This window comes from Phocoena sinus, chromosome 18 (assembly GCF_008692025.1).
Source record: "Phocoena sinus isolate mPhoSin1 chromosome 18, mPhoSin1.pri, whole genome shotgun sequence".
In the NCBI taxonomy this organism is placed as follows: Eukaryota; Metazoa; Chordata; class Mammalia; order Artiodactyla; family Phocoenidae; genus Phocoena; species Phocoena sinus.
The window spans coordinates 49,728,558-49,751,102 of record NC_045780.1 but is presented as its reverse complement, the minus strand read 5'-3'; the positions used below and the strand labels follow the sequence as shown (position 1 = coordinate 49,751,102).

At 37.5% G+C, this 22,545-nt stretch overlaps 1 protein-coding gene across 2 annotated transcripts in view; it reads right to left on the bottom strand.

Moving 5' to 3' along the window:
* Positions 1–18,608: 18,608 nt before the first annotated feature.
* The window catches only part of UCHL3 (ubiquitin C-terminal hydrolase L3), a 44,735-nt gene continuing 40,798 nt past the window's right edge, over positions 18,609–22,545 (bottom strand). For both annotated transcript variants that reach the window (XM_032611447.1, XM_032611448.1), the window contains 2 exons: positions 19,786–19,844; positions 18,609–18,818 (listed from right to left, as the gene is read on the bottom strand). In XM_032611447.1, the coding sequence (XP_032467338.1) occupies positions 18,735–18,818; positions 19,786–19,844 (143 nt within the window). In that variant the 3' untranslated portion in view covers positions 18,609–18,734. The remainder of the gene's footprint in view (positions 18,819–19,785; positions 19,845–22,545) is intronic.

Genomic DNA, 22,545 nt, shown 5'->3' with positions numbered 1-22,545 from the left:
TGCCTTAGGAGTTAAAAATGAAATTCACAATAACAAAACATCACAGATATTATTTATTTTCCAAAAGAATTTGAGGTGCCTTTCAATATTTAAAAACATAAAACAGTACAATTGTCACGTTCTTATATATTAGTGATGAACTGAACTCTTGGTAGGAGAAAGTGACCCATCTTTCTGGAAGGTAATTTGGCAGTAAATATTCAAAGCTTTTAAAATGCCCACGTTCTACTGCAGCAATCCTACTTCTGGGAATTTATCCTAAGGATATGAGTGAAGATATATGCACACAATGAGCATCTGCAGTGGACACAGAGATGCCCTGGCCAAACCTCCCTTTGGAAGTCTACCTCAGCCACAGAGTGCAGCCTCACCTGAGGTCATGCCCCTGCCAGAGCAGCCCTTGTCTGGTGACTGAGTGACTTGAGGTTATGAAAGCCCAGTCATTTCTACCCAATTCAGGACAACTCTGATGGGCCCTTTCTGTAGATATGAGGTCTGTTGAAGCAGTCAGCCTCTGTCACAGTTCAACTTCTCCCTTGCCCATTGCTGTTCCTTCCCTCTTCACTTCCCTGGGGTCAATCCCTAATAAATACCTTATGTTTCAAGTGGCATTTCTGTCAGTTTCTGGAAGACTCAACCTGTGATGGCATTACACATGATTTGCTAGAAATGAGAATCTCGAAGCAATCTAAACACTAGAGATGGTGGAGTAAATTATGGTTCTTCCATAGAGTGAGATATTGTGCAGTCAATAAAAATGTAAAAGGATGTTCAATGACACAGAGAGATGTTTAAAAATATATTACGAAGTGGGGAAAAAAACATCTATAAAGCACCCCAATTTGGTGATTGCATTTTTTTTTATTGGGTATAGTTGTTTTACAATGTTGTGTTACTTTCTACTGTACAGCAAAGTGAAGTAGAGTTCCCTGTGCTCTACAGCAGTTTCTCATAAGTTATCTATTTTATATATATTTGTGTGTATATGTCAATCCCAATCTCCCAATTCATCCCACTGATTGTATTTTTTAAATGCATAATTTTCCACATAGAACAAATTGGAAAAAACTCCACTCCCTCCCAAAAAATGGGAGTTCCCTGGTGGCCTAGTGGTTAGGATTGCGGGCTTTCACTGATGTGGCTGGGGTTCAGTCCCTGGTCAGGGAACTGAGATCCCGCAAGCCACGCAGCACAGCCAAAACAAAACAAAACGAAACGAAACGAAACTCCATCCAAAGTTTAACACTGGTTGGATGGACATTTCATACTTCTCTCTCTTCTACAATTTTTTGGTAAGAGACATCTATGCTACTTTTATAAATGAAAACATTTGTATGACACAAAGATACATCCAAAATTGACTTTCTATCTCATCCCACAAATTTCCCCTTGCCTTCCCTGACTTGTAAATGGTACCACACCTGAAATTTGGGGGTCATGCTGGACTTCCACATCTCTTACCTCCATGTCCACCCCATCCCCAGTCCTGTCCTTTCTGTCTCCTCAATATCACTCCAATTGGCCCCTCTTACTCATCCTCATTTCCATTTTAGTTCAGGCCCTCATTAGCTCTCAGCCTGATTTCAGAAATTGTACGACCTTTCTAAAATTAAATCTTATCATTCTACCCAATTAGCTTCTCCTTCAAGGACTCCCAGTTGCCAGCTTAAGGGCCATCTGATCGTTGCCAACACATTGACATCCTTCAGGACTTGCTGCTGCCTTCTACAACCATGTGTCTTGACCCATATTTTTCCCTTTGTGAGAAAGGTGCTTCTCTCCCTTTCTTTGCCTGGCTTTCTCCTACGTCTTCTTCCAGGCTCAATTCAGGCTCTTCCTTCTCAGAATCCTTCAAAATAACTTTGCAGATCATCCTGGGCTACATTAGGTACCCCTTCTTTTTTTTTTTTTTTTTTTAATTAATTTATTTATTTATTGGCTGTGTTGAGTCTTGCTGTGCGTGGGCTTTCCCTAGTTGCAGTGAGCGGGGGCTACTCTTCATTGCAGTGTGCAGGCTTCTCATTGTGGTGGCTTCTCTTGTTGTGGAGCACAGGCTCTAGGCACGTGGGCTTCAGTAGTTGTGGCTCTAGGGTACAGGCTCAGTAGTTGTGGCGCATGGGCTTAGTTGCTCTGTGGCATATGGGATCTTCCCGGATCAGGGCTCGAACCCATGTCCCCTGCATTGGCAGGTGTATTCTTAACCACTGCTCCACCAGGGAAGCCCAGGTACCTTTTCTTTATGTAATCAAAGCCCCTTCAATCACGAGGTATTATACTGTCTGTCTTCCTCATAGAACTATGAGCAACTTAGGAGTGCCTAACTCTGCCTGCCACGTATCTGGTGTTCAACAATTGATTACTGACTGGTGTGCGTATGGGTATAAAATATATAACTCTTAATGCACAGAAGTAATAAAACATTAATAGGAGCAGAGTAGAAAATACCAATGATTACTGAAGGTAATATAAGAATTTCTTTACAGTAGGATTTCTCAACAGGTATACTACTGACAATCTGGGCTGGATAATTCTTTGTCATAAGGGATTGTCTTGTGCATTGTAGGATATTTAGCAGCATCCCTGGCCTCCACCCACTAGATGCTAGTAGCACCCTTGTAGCTGTGACAATCAAAAATGTCTCCAGACATTGCCAAATGTCTCCTGGGGGCCAAATCACCACCAGTTGAGAACCACTGCTCTACAGGGAGAGACTGGCTTCATTGATTAGTGCTTTGGTTCAGTAGAGGTGCCCAAGTTTTTTTAAACAAGTGTGTGGGGTAGAGTAGAGAGGAGTTAGGTGAATTGTGGGAAAGGAGTTACTCTGTGTTATGAAAGAGGAAGGGGCAGGGAAGCACTGGGCTGGATGATGCCTGGGGCAAAGATTATAAGAATGAAGGGACTTTGTGGCTGGAAAGAATTGTAAGAAGAGACAGGTACAGTGGAAACACTTCTAATAAAATAACTGAGTTTTATACTCTGGTTGAATATGGCTCATAAAAATGTCAACCCTCATGGATTCAGATAGCCAACATCCGAATGGCCGGTATATTTCTCATGCTTATAAAACACATTTATTAACAGGAAGAATCACTCCTAGAAGGTAGATGAAAAAATATAATGACATTTTCTCTGTTTGCAGATGATAGGATCTTGTATAGAGAAAATTCTAAAGAATCCACCAAAAAGCTTATAACTAATAAAAGAATTCAGTAAAGTTGTGGATACAAAATCAACATACAAAAATTATTTGCATTACTATACACTAACAACAAACTACCTGAGAAAGAAAGAAAATAATCCTATTTTAAAACAATAAAATACTTAGAAATAGATTTAACCAAGGAGGCTAAAGATCTGTATACTGAAAATTACAAGAGACTGATGAAATAAATTAAAGAAGACACAAATTCAAAATGAAAAGATATCTAGTGTTCATGGATTAGAAGAATTAATATTGTTAAAATGTCCACGTTACCCAAAGTCATCTATAGATTCAGTGCAATCCCTATTAAAATCCCAATGGCATTTTCCACAGCAATAGAAAAAACAATCAACAAATGTATACAGAACCACAAAAGACCCCGCATAGTCAAAGCAATCTTGAGGAAGAAGAGCAAAACTGGAGGCATCACACTTTCTGATTTCAAATTATATTACAAAGCTATAGTAATCTAAATAGTATGATACTAGCATGAATACAGACACATAGACCAATGAAAGAGAATCAAGAGCCCGGAAGTAAACTCACAAATATATAGTCAACTAATATTTGACATGGGAGCCAAGAATACATATCAGGAAAGTATAGTCTCTTCAGTAAATGGTGTTGGGAAAACCGGATATTCACATGCTAAAGAATGATATTGGACCCTTAATTTATACCGTTGACAGAAACTAACAGGAAATAAATTAATTGTAATACTTGAAACCATAAAACTCCTAGAAAAAAAATAGGGAGAAAGCTGCTTGACACTGGTCTTGACAATGATTTTTGGATGACACCGGAAGTACAGGCAACAAAAGCAAAAATAAGCGAGGGGGACTACATCAAACTAAAAACCTTCTGCACAGCAAAGGAAACAGTCAACCAAATGAAAAGGTAATCTACAGAATGAAGATGGAAAAAGTATTTGCAAACCATCTATTTGATAAGAGGTTAATATTTGAAATATATAAGGAATTCATACAACTCAACAGCACACACAAAAATCTGATTTAAAAAATAGATATTTTTCTAAAGAAGACGTACAAATGGCCAACAGGCACATGAAAAGATGCTCAGTGTCACTAATCATCAGGGAAATGCATATCAAAATCACAATGAGATATCATCCTACACCTGTTAGAATGGCTATCATCAGACAAGAGATAAGTGTTGGCAAGAATGCTGGGAAAAGGGAACCCTGTGCGCTGTTGGTGGGAATGTAAATTGATACAGCTAATACGGAAAATAGTATGGCGATTCCTCAAAAAATTAAAAATTGAACTATCATGTAATCCAGTAATTCCATTTCTGAATGTATATTTGAAGGAAATGAAGTCAGTATCTTGAAGAGGTATCTGCAACCCCATATCCATTGCAGCAACGTTCACAATAGCCAAGCCATGGAAATAACCAAAGTGTCTATCAATGGATAAATGGATAAAGAAAATATACACATATGTTATACATATATATACATATAAAATCTTAAAATACCAAACTCATAGAAATAGAGACTAGAATGGTGATTGCCAGGGGCAGGGACTGGTGGAAATGGAAAGATGGTCAAAGGGTACAAACTTCCAGATTTAAGATGAATAAGTTCTGGGGATCTAATGTACAACATGGTAACTATAGTTAACAATACTTTATTATATACTTGAAAGTTACCAAGAGTATAACTTAAGTGTTATAACCCCAAAAAAGAAGAAATGGTAATTATGTAAGGTGATGGAAGTGTTAACTAACCTTATTGTGGTCATCATTTCGCAATTACACGCGCATCAATTCATCACGTTGTACACCTTAAGCTTACACAACGTTATATGTCAATATATGTTATATGTCTCAATAAAACTGGAAAAAAATCAAAGTTCACGTAAACAGAAGAAATAAATAAATATATAATGATAAAATTCTAATTATCCCATCTTTGCCCACAAAAATACATCCTTCAGTGTTGGTAATTAAAGGATTACGGATGTTGTCAGTACTTACATAATGATATTCAGAAAGGTAGGTTTAACCCTAGATTTGGAAATGGAAGCCAGGGAGTAAAAAGTAGCCACAATGTTACGGACAATATTTAAGAAATGAAGGTAAGAGGGAGGAATGTGGATGTGCAGGAAGCAGAAAGGGAAAATATTCTAGGTGAATCCTGTATTATATCACTCCCCCAAAAGGCAGACAAATACTGAGGAAGTTTTCAGTACAGCCTTAAGATGACGATAATGAGTGCTTTGCCCAGTGGATAAAGGCAGGGGTCCTAAACACGTCTTCTGAATCTGCTAGAGGAGATGGGATAGTCTAGATAGAAGCCCTTGGTTCTTATTGACCTTTCCCCTGTGTGCACAGACAGCTCATTAAGAGACCAGTAGAGATGGTAACTTTCAAAACATGGGACCAACCCCATAATTTGAAGAGTAGTTGGTTATTTTCTTCCTACTGTAAAGATCTGAAGGCTTTGGGGTTTTTTGTTTTGTTTCATTTTTTCGGCATGTACAAGAGTTTCCTATCGTTGAACTCAAATGATTTAACAGAGAATCTAAGACTTTGGTTTTTGTTGGGGTTTGTTTGTTGTTAAGGTCCTGCATTCTAGCCAGATTTGCAAAACCACACTATAATTCTCTAAGTGATAGCAGTAAGATCAAAAGGACTTACCCTAAAATTATCTTTAAAATAAACTATTGGGGCTTCTGGGTAAGAAGAAAGAGAGAATGTCTGTTTACTAAACTTCTCTTCCTGCAACCTAGTGAAATGAGTAAAATGAACTCTGTATTTTCCCTAAAAGGATATATTTAGTAATAATAATCAAAGATAAGAATAGTCAAGCCCTGTTTTCTCTAAAACATTTTCTTTCTTAGTGTTTTTATGTTTGGGCACAGAAGTTCTACCTGACCTCTCATTAAGTTTACTTGAAAAGACCAACAACATTACTGTCTGTTCAACTTGTTCTGCTAAAAAAAAACAGGAAGAAAAATTAAGCACAGCATTTACTGTGTTATTAACTTAGAATTGTAGTAGCCACTTTTATTTATATTTTGAAGTATAAAAGATTTCATTTTATTTTTGCAGAGAGGAAACACCCATATATTATAAGAAACTTCTAAAAATTCAAACTACATTTTTAAAAATAACCCCTTCATTCTTCCTATTCTGTGAATAGTGGGTGGATATCGAAAAAATATTAGCTTCAAAAAGGAAAGGTTACCAAAACTACAAAATGGACTGGCCTGGGGAATAAGAGACCTAAGTTGTGCTCCTAGATTTAGCCCTAGTAGTTGTCTGGGCATCAGTAGTGAGATCAGAGTGATCTCTAGCACATCTCATGCTCACCATCATGCAGAGTGAAGAGACCTTACAAAACAGCTATGAAATGAACCCCTTGGGACTTCCTTGGTGGTCCAGTGGGTAAGACCCTGCGTTCCCAATGCAGGGAGCCCAGGGTTCATTCCTGGTCGGGGAACTAGATCTCACATGCATGCTGCAACTAAGAGTCCACATGCCACAACTAAGAAGTCCGCATGTGCAATGAAGATTCCAAGTGCTGCAACTAAGACCCAGCACAGCCTAAATAAATAAATAAATATTCTACCTTTAAAAAAAGAAAAAGAAAAAAGAAAGAACTGAAGCCTTTGTCTATTCAGAGTTCCAGCACAGCCATGAAATAGTCTACACAGAGGAGAGTCAGGTGTTCCCTCAAGGATTGGAAGTAACCACAGAAGAGGCCAGCTTTGGTCCCACCTCCTTCAGAAGGTTCTTTATGAAACAAAGCAAAGGGATTTCCTTGAATGTATGGGTCAGTTTGTTTATTTATTTATTTTAAACAACAGCAATTTTTAAATATTTATTTATTTATTTTTGGCTGCATTGGGTCTTCATTGCTGCACGCGAGCTTTCTCTAGTTGCGGTGAGCAGGGGCCACTCTTCATTGCGGTGTGTGGGCTTCTCATTGTGGTGGCTTCTCTTGTTGTGGAGCACAGGCTCTAGGCACGTGGGCTTCAGTAGTTGTGGCACGTGGGCTCAGTAGTTGTGGCTCGCGGGCTCTAGAGCACAGGCTCAGTAGTTGTGGCGCACAGGCTTAGTTGCTCTGCGGCATGTGGGATCTTCCCGGACTAGGGCTTGAACCTGTGTCCCCTGCATTGGCAGGCGGTTGCTTAACCACTGCGTCACCAGGGAAGTCCCCTTGTGTGCATTCTTGTGTCTAAGGACGTCTAATGAGTCCTAGAGAGAAACCAATTCCTGTAGGTAGTGAGTGGAATATTCTTAAAGTAGGATGGAAGTTGGCCCTGTGAAATATTTATGAAAGGTGTTTTCTCCAACAAACAAGTACAGGGTGGACTCTGATGTAGGGCAGAATAGCTAGGCAGCTGGATATACCTGCAAAAGGTTTAACTCTTTTGCCTTAGATTCGAGATATAGTTATATTCAAAGTATAGATTTAAGGTAGTGGTGGACATTGTTATATTCTAATTCTCTCCTAAGTATGGAGACCTTTGGTAAAGTTGGATACGCAGCTTTATGTTAGTGGTGCTTTGAAGGGTACGGTAATGTCCTACATGAGGCAAAGTGCTACCTGGGAAAGATCGGTGTCTGTCATAGTTGAAAGACTGAAACAGAAATTGACAATTCAGCAGAAGCATACAATTGAACCAGAGAAGGCTAGAGATACATGTGCTCTTAAAAATCCTTGGAGATATTTGGGGAAGCTAGAATAGTCATTCAAGGAATTCTATTTGAAAATTAAAGGAGATGTAACTCCAAAAGATCAAAGATTCAGGAATACCCAAGAGACACCTGGGTATCATATGCATTTATGAACTGACTTTATTCTCCTAGTGGTGGAATAGGCCAGAAGAATGTTATTTACCCATCATTTCACTTTCTAAAATCTTATTAATAATTATACCATGGCCAAATTTTCAATAATTTTTATCTTCCTATAACATATTTAAAAATAAATCTAAATTAAGGGGCCTTGATGTGTCTATTTCTGCTTTCAATTTCATCATTTTTTGCTTTTCATATTTTGAAGTCTAGTTTTTGGTGCAAGCATTTAGGATTGCTATGTCTTCTGGATGGATAGACTCTTTTGTTATTATGTAATGTTCCTCTCTGTTTCTGTTTTTTATGTTTCGTATTATCCTGGTGTCTACTTTACTGTTAATAATAAAGCCACTCTTAACTTCCTTCTAAAAAAAGACAAAAAACAAACCTAAATTGATAAGCTTCAATAGCCTAGGTTTTCACCATTTTGAAAGAAAAATTTTATTTGACAACACCTACAATAAATTACCAATTTAATTATTCAAAAAATGCTTTGACTTTTCTGGTTCTGGCTTAGAAATTAGAGAAAATTTTTACCTTAAGAGGAATAGTCCTTCCAGAATTTCTTTTAATCTCCAAATTTATATCTGCATAAAAATTCATGACTAGGAGAGCTAAACCATTAACATGGGGAAAAATGAAAATTAACTAATCAGCATATATTTATTGAGCAACAACAAACATTTGCTGAGTCTCCAAGGCACTATACTAGCTAGCAGAGACACCAAGATACACAAGTGCTTGTCCCAAAAAAGTCAAACACAAATATGTACCCGATAAAATACTAAGAATATTTTTACTTTAATTCAAATTTTAGAGACACTTAAAATTATTTTTGCTCTTCTAGTGGCTTGTAGAAATTTCATATCATTTGCAAAATAAGTGCAATGTAAAATTAACCTTTCATTTTGTTATACAACAAAAAAATTTTTACAGTAATATTTCATGCCAGAAAAATTCTTTGCCAAGGAAGTGCTCAGTTCTTTAAGCCATTATGGCCAGAGGAAAGTTTATTGGATGTTAAATCAAAAGCAGGAGTTATTAATTTTCAGATCTTCTTTTAATTGGTATCCTGATATAATCAGCCAATGCAGTAGAGAAAAGAAACTCTTCTTGTGCATAACTAAATTTTACAGAATCAGACATCGGTATACTCCATGTTTATTGCTGTATCTGTTGAATCGATCTAATGTCAGGTTAGGATAGTTGTTGTAAATCAGCATGGCACCCACCATAAGTATCCATTTCTAGTCAGTCAGGTCCTTTTTTTTTTCTTCTTTTCTGGTACGCGGGCCTCTCACTGCTGTGGCCTCTCCCGCCGCGGAGAACAGGCTCCGGACGAGCAGGCTCAGCGGCCATGGCCCACGGGCCCAGCCGCTCCGCGGCACGTGGGATCTTCCTGGACCAGGGCACAAACCCGTGTCCCCTGCATCGGCAGGCGGACTCTCAACCACTGCGCCACCAGGGAAGCCCTAGTCAGGTCTTTTTGAAGGGATCCCTGGGCTTAGAATTCTTAAAGCTCTTAAAAGCATGATTAGAATAGGAGCATGAATTATGACGGTAGTATTTAACAATTATAAGATTTAGAAGAAGAATGAGAAAATCTTTTCAAAGCAGAGTCCAGCAGGATCTTAATAACACTGGGCCCGCAAACCTAAACTACAACTGGCTTCAAGTAGCTTGGCTGACATTTCTGCATGCCCTCATCACCTTGTATGTGAAAGCACGTTACAAATTACAATATGCTTTATGCTATATTAATATCTCCCACCATCTGCACGTATTCTACCAGTGCAAGAGATCAACAATGATTATAAACTAGATAAGACAGAGCTAATTATTTGCAATACTGTGACTACTGGCAATAAAAGTTCAGGTAAAATGTGCCTGGGAATAGTCTGGAATATTGACTTAATTTTTATCTCAATTGCAGTATTTATTTCTTAACCTTCTACTGAGCTCCTGTCTGCCGTCTGCATGTGTTTCCTTAAGAAAGCCAAACGAGGACATTCTGCCTTGCTGTTTTCAAAGCAACAATATAGAAGTAGTCAAGGGACTATTACCTTCTGTGCTGCTGACTCCCTCCCTGAGATACAGCAAGCCCACACATACCCAGACACTGGGCAATGATCAGTTGCCTCAAAATTCCCAGAGCTCAGAGGTCTGTTCTTAGTATAGGAAGTCCAACTGTAAAAAGTGAAATATTGTATATCCTCATTTTCTTCATAGTAGATCTAACAAATTAAAATAGGTGTACACCATAACCTTATACTGAATGTACCTGACCTTGTTTTGTCACTGTATTGAAATTTGTCAAAATTCAAATAGCTATAAATGAAGAATGAGTAGTTATAATAACTTGAAATGTCAAAATAATTGCTCAGGGTGATTTACATTCCATAAACATAGCTATAAAAAAGAAAAACAGCATTCTTGGCCCCCAAGAGTAAAAGATTCAGATAAAAATGTTTTCTAATGAGCAGTATGCTTGGATTGCTTGGATATAATAGTATTACAGGAAAGGCCGAAATTCCAATCATCCTTGCTAAAATTGCATGTCTGCTAACTGGAGCTATTTTGAGATTTTTTTTAAGTTAAACCATGTCCGAATTCTAGAAGAAATATGCACAGTTCTCTTGTGCATAGAAATGAAATGTTATCTGTTCATTCCACCTTCTTATTTAAATCATTTTTAAAAATTAGATGAATCTGATGATTCATGAAACAAAGTTTGAAATTACATTCAATACAGCTTATTGCACTTGTGGAGTGATTGTGGTAACGATAGACACCACTTTTTGTGTGCTGGCTTTTATGTACTACATCTGTAATTCTCACAAAACAACCTGCATGAAAGTACTTTTACTTAAGGTGTTAATAGCCCAAAACCACTCAGAGTCAGAGCCAAGAATCAAACCATGTCTAACACCAAAGTCTGAGCTCTGTTTATGATGCAATGACATTTAGACAATTGTTAGTGATCCTAATAATGTCTCTTCTTTAAAATAGTAAAATCACTATATCTTATGTCATAACCTCAGTATCATGCTATCAATCAAGCATTGTGGGAACACTGAAATTCTAAATTACTAGAAAGGGTATTTAGAAAGGAAAAGGGTACTAACTGGATATTAGAGAAAAAAAATTCTCTCTTAAAAAAGTTCCATCAGGGGCTTCCCTGGTGGCGCAGTGGTTGAGAGTCCGCCTGCCGATGCAGGGGACACGGGTTCGTGCCCCGGTCCGGGAAGATCCCACATGCCGCGGAGTGGCTGGGCCCGTGAGCCATGGCCGCTGAGCCTGCGCGTCCAGAGCCTGTGCTCCGCAACGGGAGAGGCCACAACAGTGAGAGGCCCGCGTACCGCCAAAAAAAAAAAAGTTCCATCAGCAAATATCTCCCAATTCAATGGAAGAGGTATCTACTCCTCCAAGGTTCACCTCTTCAGCTGGGTTCTAGAATCTCCCTACTCATAGTGAGGTCCTCAGACCAGCAGCCTGGGTGCTAGTTAGAAATACACCGTTTCAGAATCTGCATTTTAACTAGATCTAGGATCTCATATGCTCATTAAAATATGAAATGCTTTGCTAGATGATACATATCTTACCCATCCCCACCCTCCGTAGGTCCCCCTGTCATCCCTTTTCTTTCCTGTGTCCTCAGTTTCTCTCCGCTGTTTTTGTTTTTGTTTCCTCACAAAGAAACACTCTTTTAAAAGACCTTTCTGATCCTGCTCTGAATCCATTCATGATGTAATTTCTCTCCTGTTCTCAACCAAGTGGCTTGAAGGTGGTGTCTGTGCTCCCTGAATCCGTATCTTCACCCTCTATTCACATCTCAACCCAATGCAGTATAGTTCAATCACCTACTGAATATCATCTGGGCCCTACTATGTACCAAGCACTGTACCAGACTCTGAGGATAAAATGCTGTGCAAAAGACACTGACTTTGTCCTCCAATGACTGTCTTCAAATTGTTTTGACATAGATCACCACCGACTCCCTAAATTGCCAACTTCAGCAAGCACTTTTCATTATCAGAAAGGAGACTCTAGCTGTCTTCAATAAGTCAGATATTAAAGAGATTTTGCATTTTGTTAAATGTGAAACAGTGCTACTCTTCTCACTAAATTTTAAAAGTTATTTTAATTAAAATGTTATTTTTTAACTTGTAATGGGTTTATTTTTACTTTTAAATGAATTCATAAAAATTCTTAAAATTTGCATAAATTTTTAATACTTACAGATCGACAAATATAACCTATAAAGGTTCTCTGGGCTCCTCAATAATTTTTAAGAGTGTTAACGGGTTCCTGAGATGGAAAAGTTTGAGAATAACTGGATCCCATTTTAAACCAGGTTAACTGCTCAACAAATTCTTAATATCTACATAGCTATAAACTATAGAATTAATATTGGAGGGATATGAATAAATTGGCCTAAGCATTTTCTCTCCTATGCTTTATTAATTTAGCTATAGAAGTCACTTTCTCTAGGCATTCCATGCACAGTAAGTAAACAGTAGACGGCTACTAGCCTTGGGAAATTAAGAGCCTCCACTGGAATACTTGTAGCAAATGAGATACATGGGTTCTGAAAATGGAAAAAAGCATAGTAAAAACTAAAACAGTAAGGTGAATAGTTCCCTTTAAACATTCTTTCTGTGTTTATTTTGCCCACAAGTCACATTTTCTAAGGTTCTTAAAATAAAATCAGTACTACTGTACTGTTATCTCAAATACTTCGTATGTAGCTGATTATTAAGCCATACCAGAATACAGCTATGAGAGCAAATATTATCATATTAAAATGAAGAACTATTTAAGGCATGTGCATTTTGTTTATAAAAGAAATCAGTTCTTCATGTTTCTTTTAAATTATACCCAGACCATGAAATATGTTTTGGTTTCAGTGGTAAAAATATATATATATAAACAATGTAACATTCCCATTAACTGTATACACTATTATCAAATGTGTATACTTCTACCAGTGGTGGTGGAGGATGGGAGGAATGTCTGCCTTCAAATACTTAGTATTCAGGGCAGAATAAAGGAAAATAACTTCCTACTACTGAGCCCTAAGGAAAATTCAAAAGCCATCTTTTGTCATTCTTCAACCATAGGTAGTTAAACTCTCAGTAGGCAATGCAACATAAACAATGTTTATGTTTTAGCATAATTACTGTTATTTAAATACCAACTATGTTTACATGTTGATAAAGGGCAGAGTTTTAAATGAACTAAAATGTGTCACTCATATCATTTGGGATTTATTCTTGACCATATGGATTTTTATTTTAATTCAATTTACACTCATATCTGTCTCATAGATTAGAACAGCTTTATTACATATTTCTATGCATTTTAAATTATTTTAAATAATTCATTTTGCAAAATAGCTTTTAGTATGGATTATGTACATTCAGTGCCCCTAAACCAGGGATTTCCAACCATCCTATCAATTAGACAAGAAATTAATGCTCATAATCTATATAGCCCTTGTTGTCTACATAGCCTCCCTTATAATATCTAGGCTTGGACTGTAGTAATGTCATACTGGGGACTCTCACCTATCAGGTGGAAGCAACAGACAGGTTCAGAACCACTATCCTAAACGAAGAAATCAAGAGAAAGGTTTAGAATAACTTTTATAGAAAAGCAAAACAAGTAAGAATTTATGTGAAACTAAGGCATGGTGGACTGGTCTCATCTACTGACACCATTGGCACCAAGAAAAAAAATGCCCTTAGGAAACTGAATCTTCCAAATCACAATAGTTTATGCTTGTAAGCGGTCAAAATTTGAAATCAAAAGGAACAAAGGCAGTGACAAAACTTATTTTCTGCTATCTGAAAACTCAGTGTATTCCACACTTGGTTTTTGGTAGTAATTCTGTTGAGAGCACAAGGAACCTCATTTTAAGAGAGAATTCTGTAAGATTAAAACATTATTAAACTTTATATGCGTACAAATCCATCTAAATTATCTCTAAAAACCTTCACAATGATTACACACTTTTCAAACTGGTTTTACTTTAACTTCAGTCAGGGATTTTAATAATATGCAGAGAATTTAGACCAAAGTTATTTTCCTATTCAAGGTATGAATGTGTATGTACATATATATACATGCACATATATGCATATGTACATACATATTAATTTCCAGATAATGTATATACACCCACGCATGCATATATATATGCATGCGTGGGTGTAAATACACCTATATACATGTATGTAAACTTTCCCTAAAAGAAATAAGTTTCTATAAATAGAAGTTTTTAAAAAGTAATGAAAATATGCCTCTTTGCAATTTTCTTATAAGCATCAATATAGGAATCTTAAGCCTATAGATGCTTCTTTTGAAAACTATAGTAGTAGTCAAATATTAATGGCTAGGGGCTTCCCTGGTGGCACAGTGGTGCAGGGGACACGGGTTCGAGCCCCGGTCCGGAAAGATCCCACATGCTGCGGGGCAACTAAGCCTGTGCGCCACAACTACTGAGCCTGCGCTCTAGAGCCTGTGAGCCACAACTACTGAACCCATGTGCCACAACCACTGAGCCCGCATGCCTAGAGCCCGTGCTCCGCAACAAGAAAAGCCACCGCAACGAGAAGACTGCGCACCACAATGAAGAGTAGCCCCCACTCGCTACAACCAGAGAATATCTCACACGCAGCAACAAAGACCCAACGCAGCCAAAAATAAATAAAATAAAATAAATTTATTTAAAAAAACATTAATGGCTAAAAACCCCTTAAACTATATTTTCATTACATGAAATAAGCAGGTTTATGTTATACACAACCCAATTATAAAGCTTACCTAATAAATACTGTACACAAATCTAAGATGGAAATTAAATTTAAATCAGATCTTTGTTTAAATAACTTTTACAGAATTAAAGATCGTTTGCATTTAAGATATATTAAAGTTTGATTCACCATAAAATACAGATAATTTCTGTTTTAGTCACAAATGAACACAATATATTAGGGGTTAAATATTATAGAGTTTATAAATGCTCCTCTGTTTCAGTAATTTAAAGCAAATAATTACACCTGCTGAAAGGTGATGTTTAGTCAGCTCTCAAAAGTCCACCAAGAAAAAATTTAAAGTTTCATTTTAGTCAGTCCCATTTCCCCAAAACATATTATGGTCCTTAACAGCAACATACAGAAATGACCCAGAACTTGACATACAAATGGACAACAGGCACATGAAAAGATGCTCAACGTTGCTTATCATCAGGGAAATGCAAATCAAAACCACAATGAGGTATCACCTCATGTCTCTTAGAATGGCTATCATCAAAAAGACCACAAATAATCTATGTTAGTGAGGATGTGGAGAAAAAGAAACCCTCATATACTTGGTGGGAAATGTAAATTGGTGCAGACACTGGGGAAAATAGTATGGAGGCTCCTCAAAAAACTAAAAATAGAACTGCCATATGATCCAGCAACTGCATTCCTGGGTGTAGTTTTCCTGAAGAAAACAAAGACACTAATTCAAAAGATAAATGAACCCCAATGTTCATAGCAGCATTATTTACAATTGCCAAGATATGAAAGCAACCAAAGTGTATATCAACAGATTAATGGATAAAGAAGATGTGGTATATATACAATGGAATATTACCCAGCCATAAAGAGTGACATTTTGCCATTTGCAACAACATGGATAGACCTAGAGGGTGTTGTGCTTAGTGAAATGTCAGGCAGAGAAAAACAAATACTGTTCGTTATCACTTATATGTGGAATCTAAAAAAATAAAACAAAGGCATGAATATAACAAAACAGAAATACACTCACAGATATACAGAACAAACTAGTGGTTACCAGTGGGGAGTAGGGAGAGGGAAGGGAGGAAGGGCAAAATAGGGGTATAGGATTAAGAGATACAAACTACTATGTGTAAAATAAATAACCGACAAGGATATATTGTACAGCACATGAAATACGGCCAATATTTTATAATAATTTTAAATGGAGTACAATCCATAACAATTTTGAATCACTATGTTGTACACCTAAAACTAATATTGTAAATCAAATATACCTCAATAAAAAAAATTTTTTTTAATAGTACTCAACCTAGAAAACTTTGAGAAACTATGTAAATTCTTGCTAACATGTCACTGATTAAGAATCTATTAAGAAATTATGGGACTTCCCTGGTGGCGCAGTGGTTAAGAATCCGCCTGCCAATGCGGGGGACATGGGTTCGAGCCCTGGTCCGGGAAGATCCCACACGCCGTGGAGCAACTAAGCTCGGGCGCCACAACTACTGAGCCTGCGCGCCTAGAGCCCGTGCTCTGCAACGAGAGAAGCCGCCGCAATGAGAAGCCAATGCACCGCAACGAAGAGTAGCCCCCGCTCGCCGCAACTAGAGAAAGCCCGTGTGCAGCAACAAAGACCCAATGCAGACAAAAATAAATTTATATAAAAAAAAAAAGAAATTATGTAGGAGAAATCCAGCAAGGCAACAGGCAGAACACTGCTTAGGAATGTTTAAAATATTTAAGATGATACACAAGATAAATTTGAGGACAAAATGCAAACAATGTAACAAAAAACGCGAACACTTTGTTGTTATTGGCATGCCAAAGCATCATCTCTATATACTATCCATTTACAGCATTGTTTCAGATTATTTCTTCATCCCTATTGCCAACACTTCATTCAGGCCCTCTTCAGATAGGTCCAAAGTGACCTCATCATAGTCTATTTTTTCTAATCCAGTGCTTCCCAGACTTAATATGAATCACTCAGGGATCTTGCTGAAAACACAGATTCTGATACAGTAGGTAAAAGGTGGGGTCTGAAGTTCTTCATTTCTAACAAGTTCCCCAAGTAATACTGATGTAACCACACTTTAAATAACAAACAGCTAATTTATTCAACTTTTTTTTAAGGTGTACAATTTATTTAATGCATTTACATATTGCAAAATAATTACCAAAGGGTTAACACCTGCATCAAGTTACTGACCATTTCTTTTTTAAAATTAATTTTTAGTGGAGTATAGCTGGTTTACAATGTTCTGTTAGTTTCTGCTGTACAGCAAAGTGAATCAGTTATACATATATATATATATATCCACTTTTTTAGATTCTTTTTTTTTTTTGGCTGTGCCATGTGGCACGCAGGATCTTAGTTCCCTGACCAGGGATCGAACCCACGCCCCCCGCGTTGGGAGCACAGAGTCTTAACCACTGGACCACCAAGGAAGTCCCTCTTTTTTAGATTCTTAAAATACCACTTATTTCATGTTGCAGCCTCAGGAATCCACCCTAACTCAGTGAAGCACGTATAAAACATCTACATTCAATTCTACGGGTTCAGAACTTCATTCTGGACCAATCTGGTCTTCTGCTATACTCATTCCACCCCATCTCTGCTCTGTTTTTTTTTTTTATTATTATTGTTGTTTTGTTTTGGGGGGGTAAAATGTATATATAGTGAAGTAAGATTTCAATGAGTTTTGCTAAATGTATACACCTGTGTAACCAATATTCTCCTGAAAAGATGGACCATCACACCAACCGTGTTTTGACGTTAACTCTTCAAATACTCTTCCACCTTTCCACTGCCTTCCACCTTTAAGACTTAACTGAAGCCCCTTCTTTTTCAAAACACACCCCAAATTCACTCACATACCTCAATCTAAATTACTACTAATTTTAAGACCCTAGCCATCACTGTCTCTTAACTAAAGCAGTGGGTTCCTCACGTCTCTCTACCCCTATTTTTATCCCCCTCCCCAATATATTATCCACAGAGTAGTCAGTGATATAAAATTATAAACCAAATCAGGTCACTCTCCTGCTTAAAACACTCCAATGGCTTACCATCACACCTGCAATAAATCCAAATTCCTTTTCCCATATTCCTGTATCACTAAGCCCTCCTACTCTGACCTCATCTCTTGTTATCTTCCCATTATTTTCAACGCTCTGGTCATATGAACCTTTTTTTCTGGTCCTACAACACAGTGAGACTTGCCTACTTTAGGGACTCTGCATTAATTATTCCCTCTATTCTCCCCACCACTCTCCCCTCTTCTCCCATTTCTGTGACTGGCTACTTTTCGCTATTCAGATCTCAACTTCAAAGTTACCTCTCACAGAAGCCTTCCCTAACCACAAAAATCTAAAGTATCCACTCAGTCACTCTCTAACACAAATCCGACTTTAATTTCTGCATAGCAGTCATTATTGGTATGTATCTTATTAATGTGCTTATCATCTGTCTATTCTCACAAGAACATAAGCTCCGTGACTAAGAAACTTGCCCACAGTGTTCACTGCTGTAACTCCAGCGCCTAGAACAGTGTTCAGCTCATTAAAAGTAGATGCTAACCAAATGTTTGCTAAATAAATATATGATATATGTTCATACTATGCAGATGGAAATTGTGCCAGTGTCCCAATACAGAATCTCCCATGAAATTCAAAGAGAGTAAGAAAGATAGAGCTAGTCATCCAATAAGGTAAATCCTTCATAAGAAAGAAACGGAAGAACTGCAGCTTTAATTTGAGGCAAAAATAATATAAAACACAGATTAAGCCAAAGCTTAGTTCACATAAAGTTTAATCAGTCAAGTTAATGAAAATATCAAAATTTTTGAGTTAGTGTATGGCAGAAGAAATTTAATTTTGTTGCAAATAGTACAGTATTTGGTGTTTCCATTCTGGACAAGCTAAGCTGAAGAAAGAGCAATGGCATTGAATCTCAGTTCATCAGGGTCACGTTCCATAAACTTCTTGCAAACTTCTATGGCATCCTACAGGGAAAAAAGATACATAATCCTTCAATTTAAAAATGTGTTTTACTTAAAACTGATAAATAAATGTTTCACGTTTTCCTAATCCATACTAATTTTACACTGCAGACTTCTTTTCTCAAATAAAAAATAACTTAAAGGACACTAGAAGAGTGAATGGCTGGTGGTTTAATTTGATTAGTACGAAAGTATAAGATCCGCTAAGTGTTCTTTCTTAAAATGCTTTTAAGAAACTTTTAACATGAAAATTACATATTTTATTGATTCTAAGGCATAAAATTTGTTTGTAAATTTAAAAATCTCTAAGATCAAGATATAAATGATGGTATCTTGGATTTAATGAAATATGGGATATGATGTGCATCTCTTTCAATACTATTCTTGTTTTTTCCAAATTTGATACTTGTTCACACAAAGAGCTCTGCAAACCTCTTTATTTGCTGTAGATTTTTAACGCTAGTTCAAATTTTTCTTTTTGGATTTTCTCAAGACAGCCAGGATAAGGAGAAATACAGAAAAATGTTATACCAGTTATCTTTTATTTATTTTTGCCATGCCACGTGGCATGCAGGATCTTAATTCCCTGACCAGGGATCAAACCTTTGCCCCCTGCAGTGGAAGTGTGGAGTCTTAACCACTGGACTGCCAGGGAAGTCCTATACCAGTTATCTTTAGAGATGTTTTAAAGATAACAAGAACATTAATGACACTGAAGGTGGGCCAACAAGTTTTTTTTTTTTTTTTTTTTTTTTTGTGGTACGCGGGCCTCTCACTGCTGTGGCCTCTCCCGTTGTGGAGCACAGGCTCCGGACGCGCAGGCTCAGCGGCCATGGCTCACGGGCACAGCCGCTCCGCGGCATGTGGGATCCTCCCGGACCGGGGCACGAACCCGCGTCCCCTGCACCGGCAGGCGGACTCTCAACCACTGCGCCACCAGGGAAGCCCGGCCAACAAGTTTTATTGTTACCTCTAATAAAGTTTCATCACTAGTTTCCCCATGGTTAATTGGAAATGGTTTCCGTCCATCTGTGGAAAATACATGAACAGGTGAATGGTTAGTTGTTTGTATAGGATAATGTACTTTTTTTCTTCTTTTTAATACTATAAACAATTAACAACATGTATTTCACGTACAAATTTTTCCAATTCACCCAGAAATATCCTTTATCCATGTTGTTTTGTTTTATGTGGGATCTAATCAAGAATCACATATTCTATTTAGTTATCCTATCTCTTTAGTCCTCCTTAATTAAGAATGACAGGATAATGTACTTTCAACATCCATTTTCCTCTTCCCACAGTGAGGCAAAAGTTAAAAGATAAAATAATATATCCTAAAACATACACTTTAAGTATGCTACTTACGAATATTTTTAACACCAATAGTTATTTAGAACCTTGTTTCCGTGTTTGAAAGCCTATATTATCTTCATAAACAGACATTATTAGAAATATATACTATTGGCTTTAATTTCCTAAAAGGAATATGCAAAATTAATGTCAGCTTTTCAAAAGTTATGACCATCAGAAATATAAAAAATTTCTTTCTTCACTTTAAAGCCTTCTAATGAAGGCTCCTAAGTAAGACTGACATGTTTATACCAATGAAAGGAAGCCACTACAAGGTTTATATATTACTACTACTAATTGTGTACCAAGGTAGGAGTACAGAGCAACAATCTAAATCACCTAGGATTATTTTACTGATCACCAAAAGTAATCAGTATCACCTTGAATAAACTAGTACTTTTTCAATACTATGAAAAACGAAAAAGTCCAGAATTATATAAACTCCTGCTAACCCAAAGTTAACTGATACTCTCTATACAAGCCTATAATTTCAGATGTTTTATAAGTGGCACATCAAGTTCAAGCCATAAAACACAACTCCCTCTGTAATTTCATGGCTTCTAAACATAATAAAAAGTTTTGAATCAATATGTATACATAGTGATAGACCTGGACTAAAAGATACTACTTTTAAAGAAAATATGAGTGAAAATTAACCAAACCGAAAAGCAAAACAGGACAATTATGAAATCTGAAGAAATAAAAAAGTTGAAAAGAAAAGTACATTGACTATGGCTCATCTGAGAATAGTATTTCTGTAGTCATAAGAATATAAACAACTATAACAACACTGGAAGAACAGGAAAAAGTAAACCATGTATTTTGTGATTGGGAGGGAGAGGTAGGTAAAGAGGGTGACAAAGGAAAGCTAGATTATCTTCATTGTGGGAAGCCAAGGAATGACATTAGGTAACTTCCACCTCTAGCCAGAATGAAATAATGTACTGAACTAGGCCTTCCACCGGAAACAACTAAAGACCTGGACAAGATATCTGAAACCATTGTTTTATAGACTGGGAAACAGTTAGCCCAGAATTGTTAGTAAGCCTAACAGTAATATCCACTTATCTGCCAGTGCCGGAAAGGAAAACCCAAGCAGCCTACAGCAGCCTCACTTAGGAGACTGAGGGGAAAGAGCAGAGTTCAAGGAGGCTGAGGCAGGTGGAGTTTGCACAATGCCAGGAAGAAGGTAGCTACACACTTTGGCGAGCTGTTGCTCTTTGTCTGGGACCAGGCCAGGATCAGTGGGCCAGCTCGGGGCGGGAAGCAGTGTGTCTGGAACAGAGCTTTGGGCTGGGGTGGTCAAGAGCTTGTTTATATACCAGGGGAATGCGTAAATCGGAAAAGAAATGAAGGATAATGAGAGCTAGATTTCCCATGTTCAGAAAAGGAAGTCACAAATATGGATAACACTAGAATAAACTGTATATTATTAGGTTAGAATTATAAATGTGGATGTAAATAAATGTTTTTTAATATATAGAAAAACAGATGTAATTGTGTGTGCATGTATATCGATATTCACATACATGTGTCTATGTATATAATACAGACAAATATTTCCTAGCTCTGTCCTCTGAGAAAGCCTAGAAGTAATGATATCTTAATAGCAATGAATACACTTAGCACCCAGGTCTTGGTTCTAATCATCATTTTCCAATAAAAGGAACCAGGGCTCCTTGGAGAAGTGGCTGAACACAGGGCTGGGGCGCGGAAAACAAAGGATGAACCAGGAAATGTTTTTCTACTACAAAGTTAGAAAGTGCTCAAAAGAATGACAGGGACACATCAAAAGGACATATGCCAAGAACTACATGAAGCCCTAAGGACAAGAGGTGAGAATAGAAAGATGAATAACTCAGTCCCTTTCCTCAGCTAACCTTACAATTAGGTGTAGAATGAATACATTAAAGACTACCACTACCCTTTGTTATACAATTGTCCTGTAGAAATTACCTTGCACCACGTCTATAATTATATAGCCTTGTTTTTTAAAACAAGGATATTTAGAAATGACATTTTTTTTTTTTTTTTTTGTGGTACGCAGGCCTCTCACTGTTGTGGCCTCTCCCGCTGCGGAGCACAGGCTCCGGACGCGCCATGGCTCACAGGCCAAGCCACTCCGCGGCATGGGGGATCCTCCCGGACCAGGGCACGAACCCGTGTCCCCTGCATTGGCAGGTGGACTCTCAACCACTGTGCCATCAGGGAAGCCCAGAAATGACTTTTTTCTTAAAAACCATATGCTGCTCCCTTACCCACTGTTTTCTATGCACTAACTCAATACTCCTCTTGCTCAACATTCCTTTTAACTTTATTAGGAATTTGCGTCAGGGCTACCACCAATTCCCCTTGAGTGAGTCAGCAGCTGCCCATC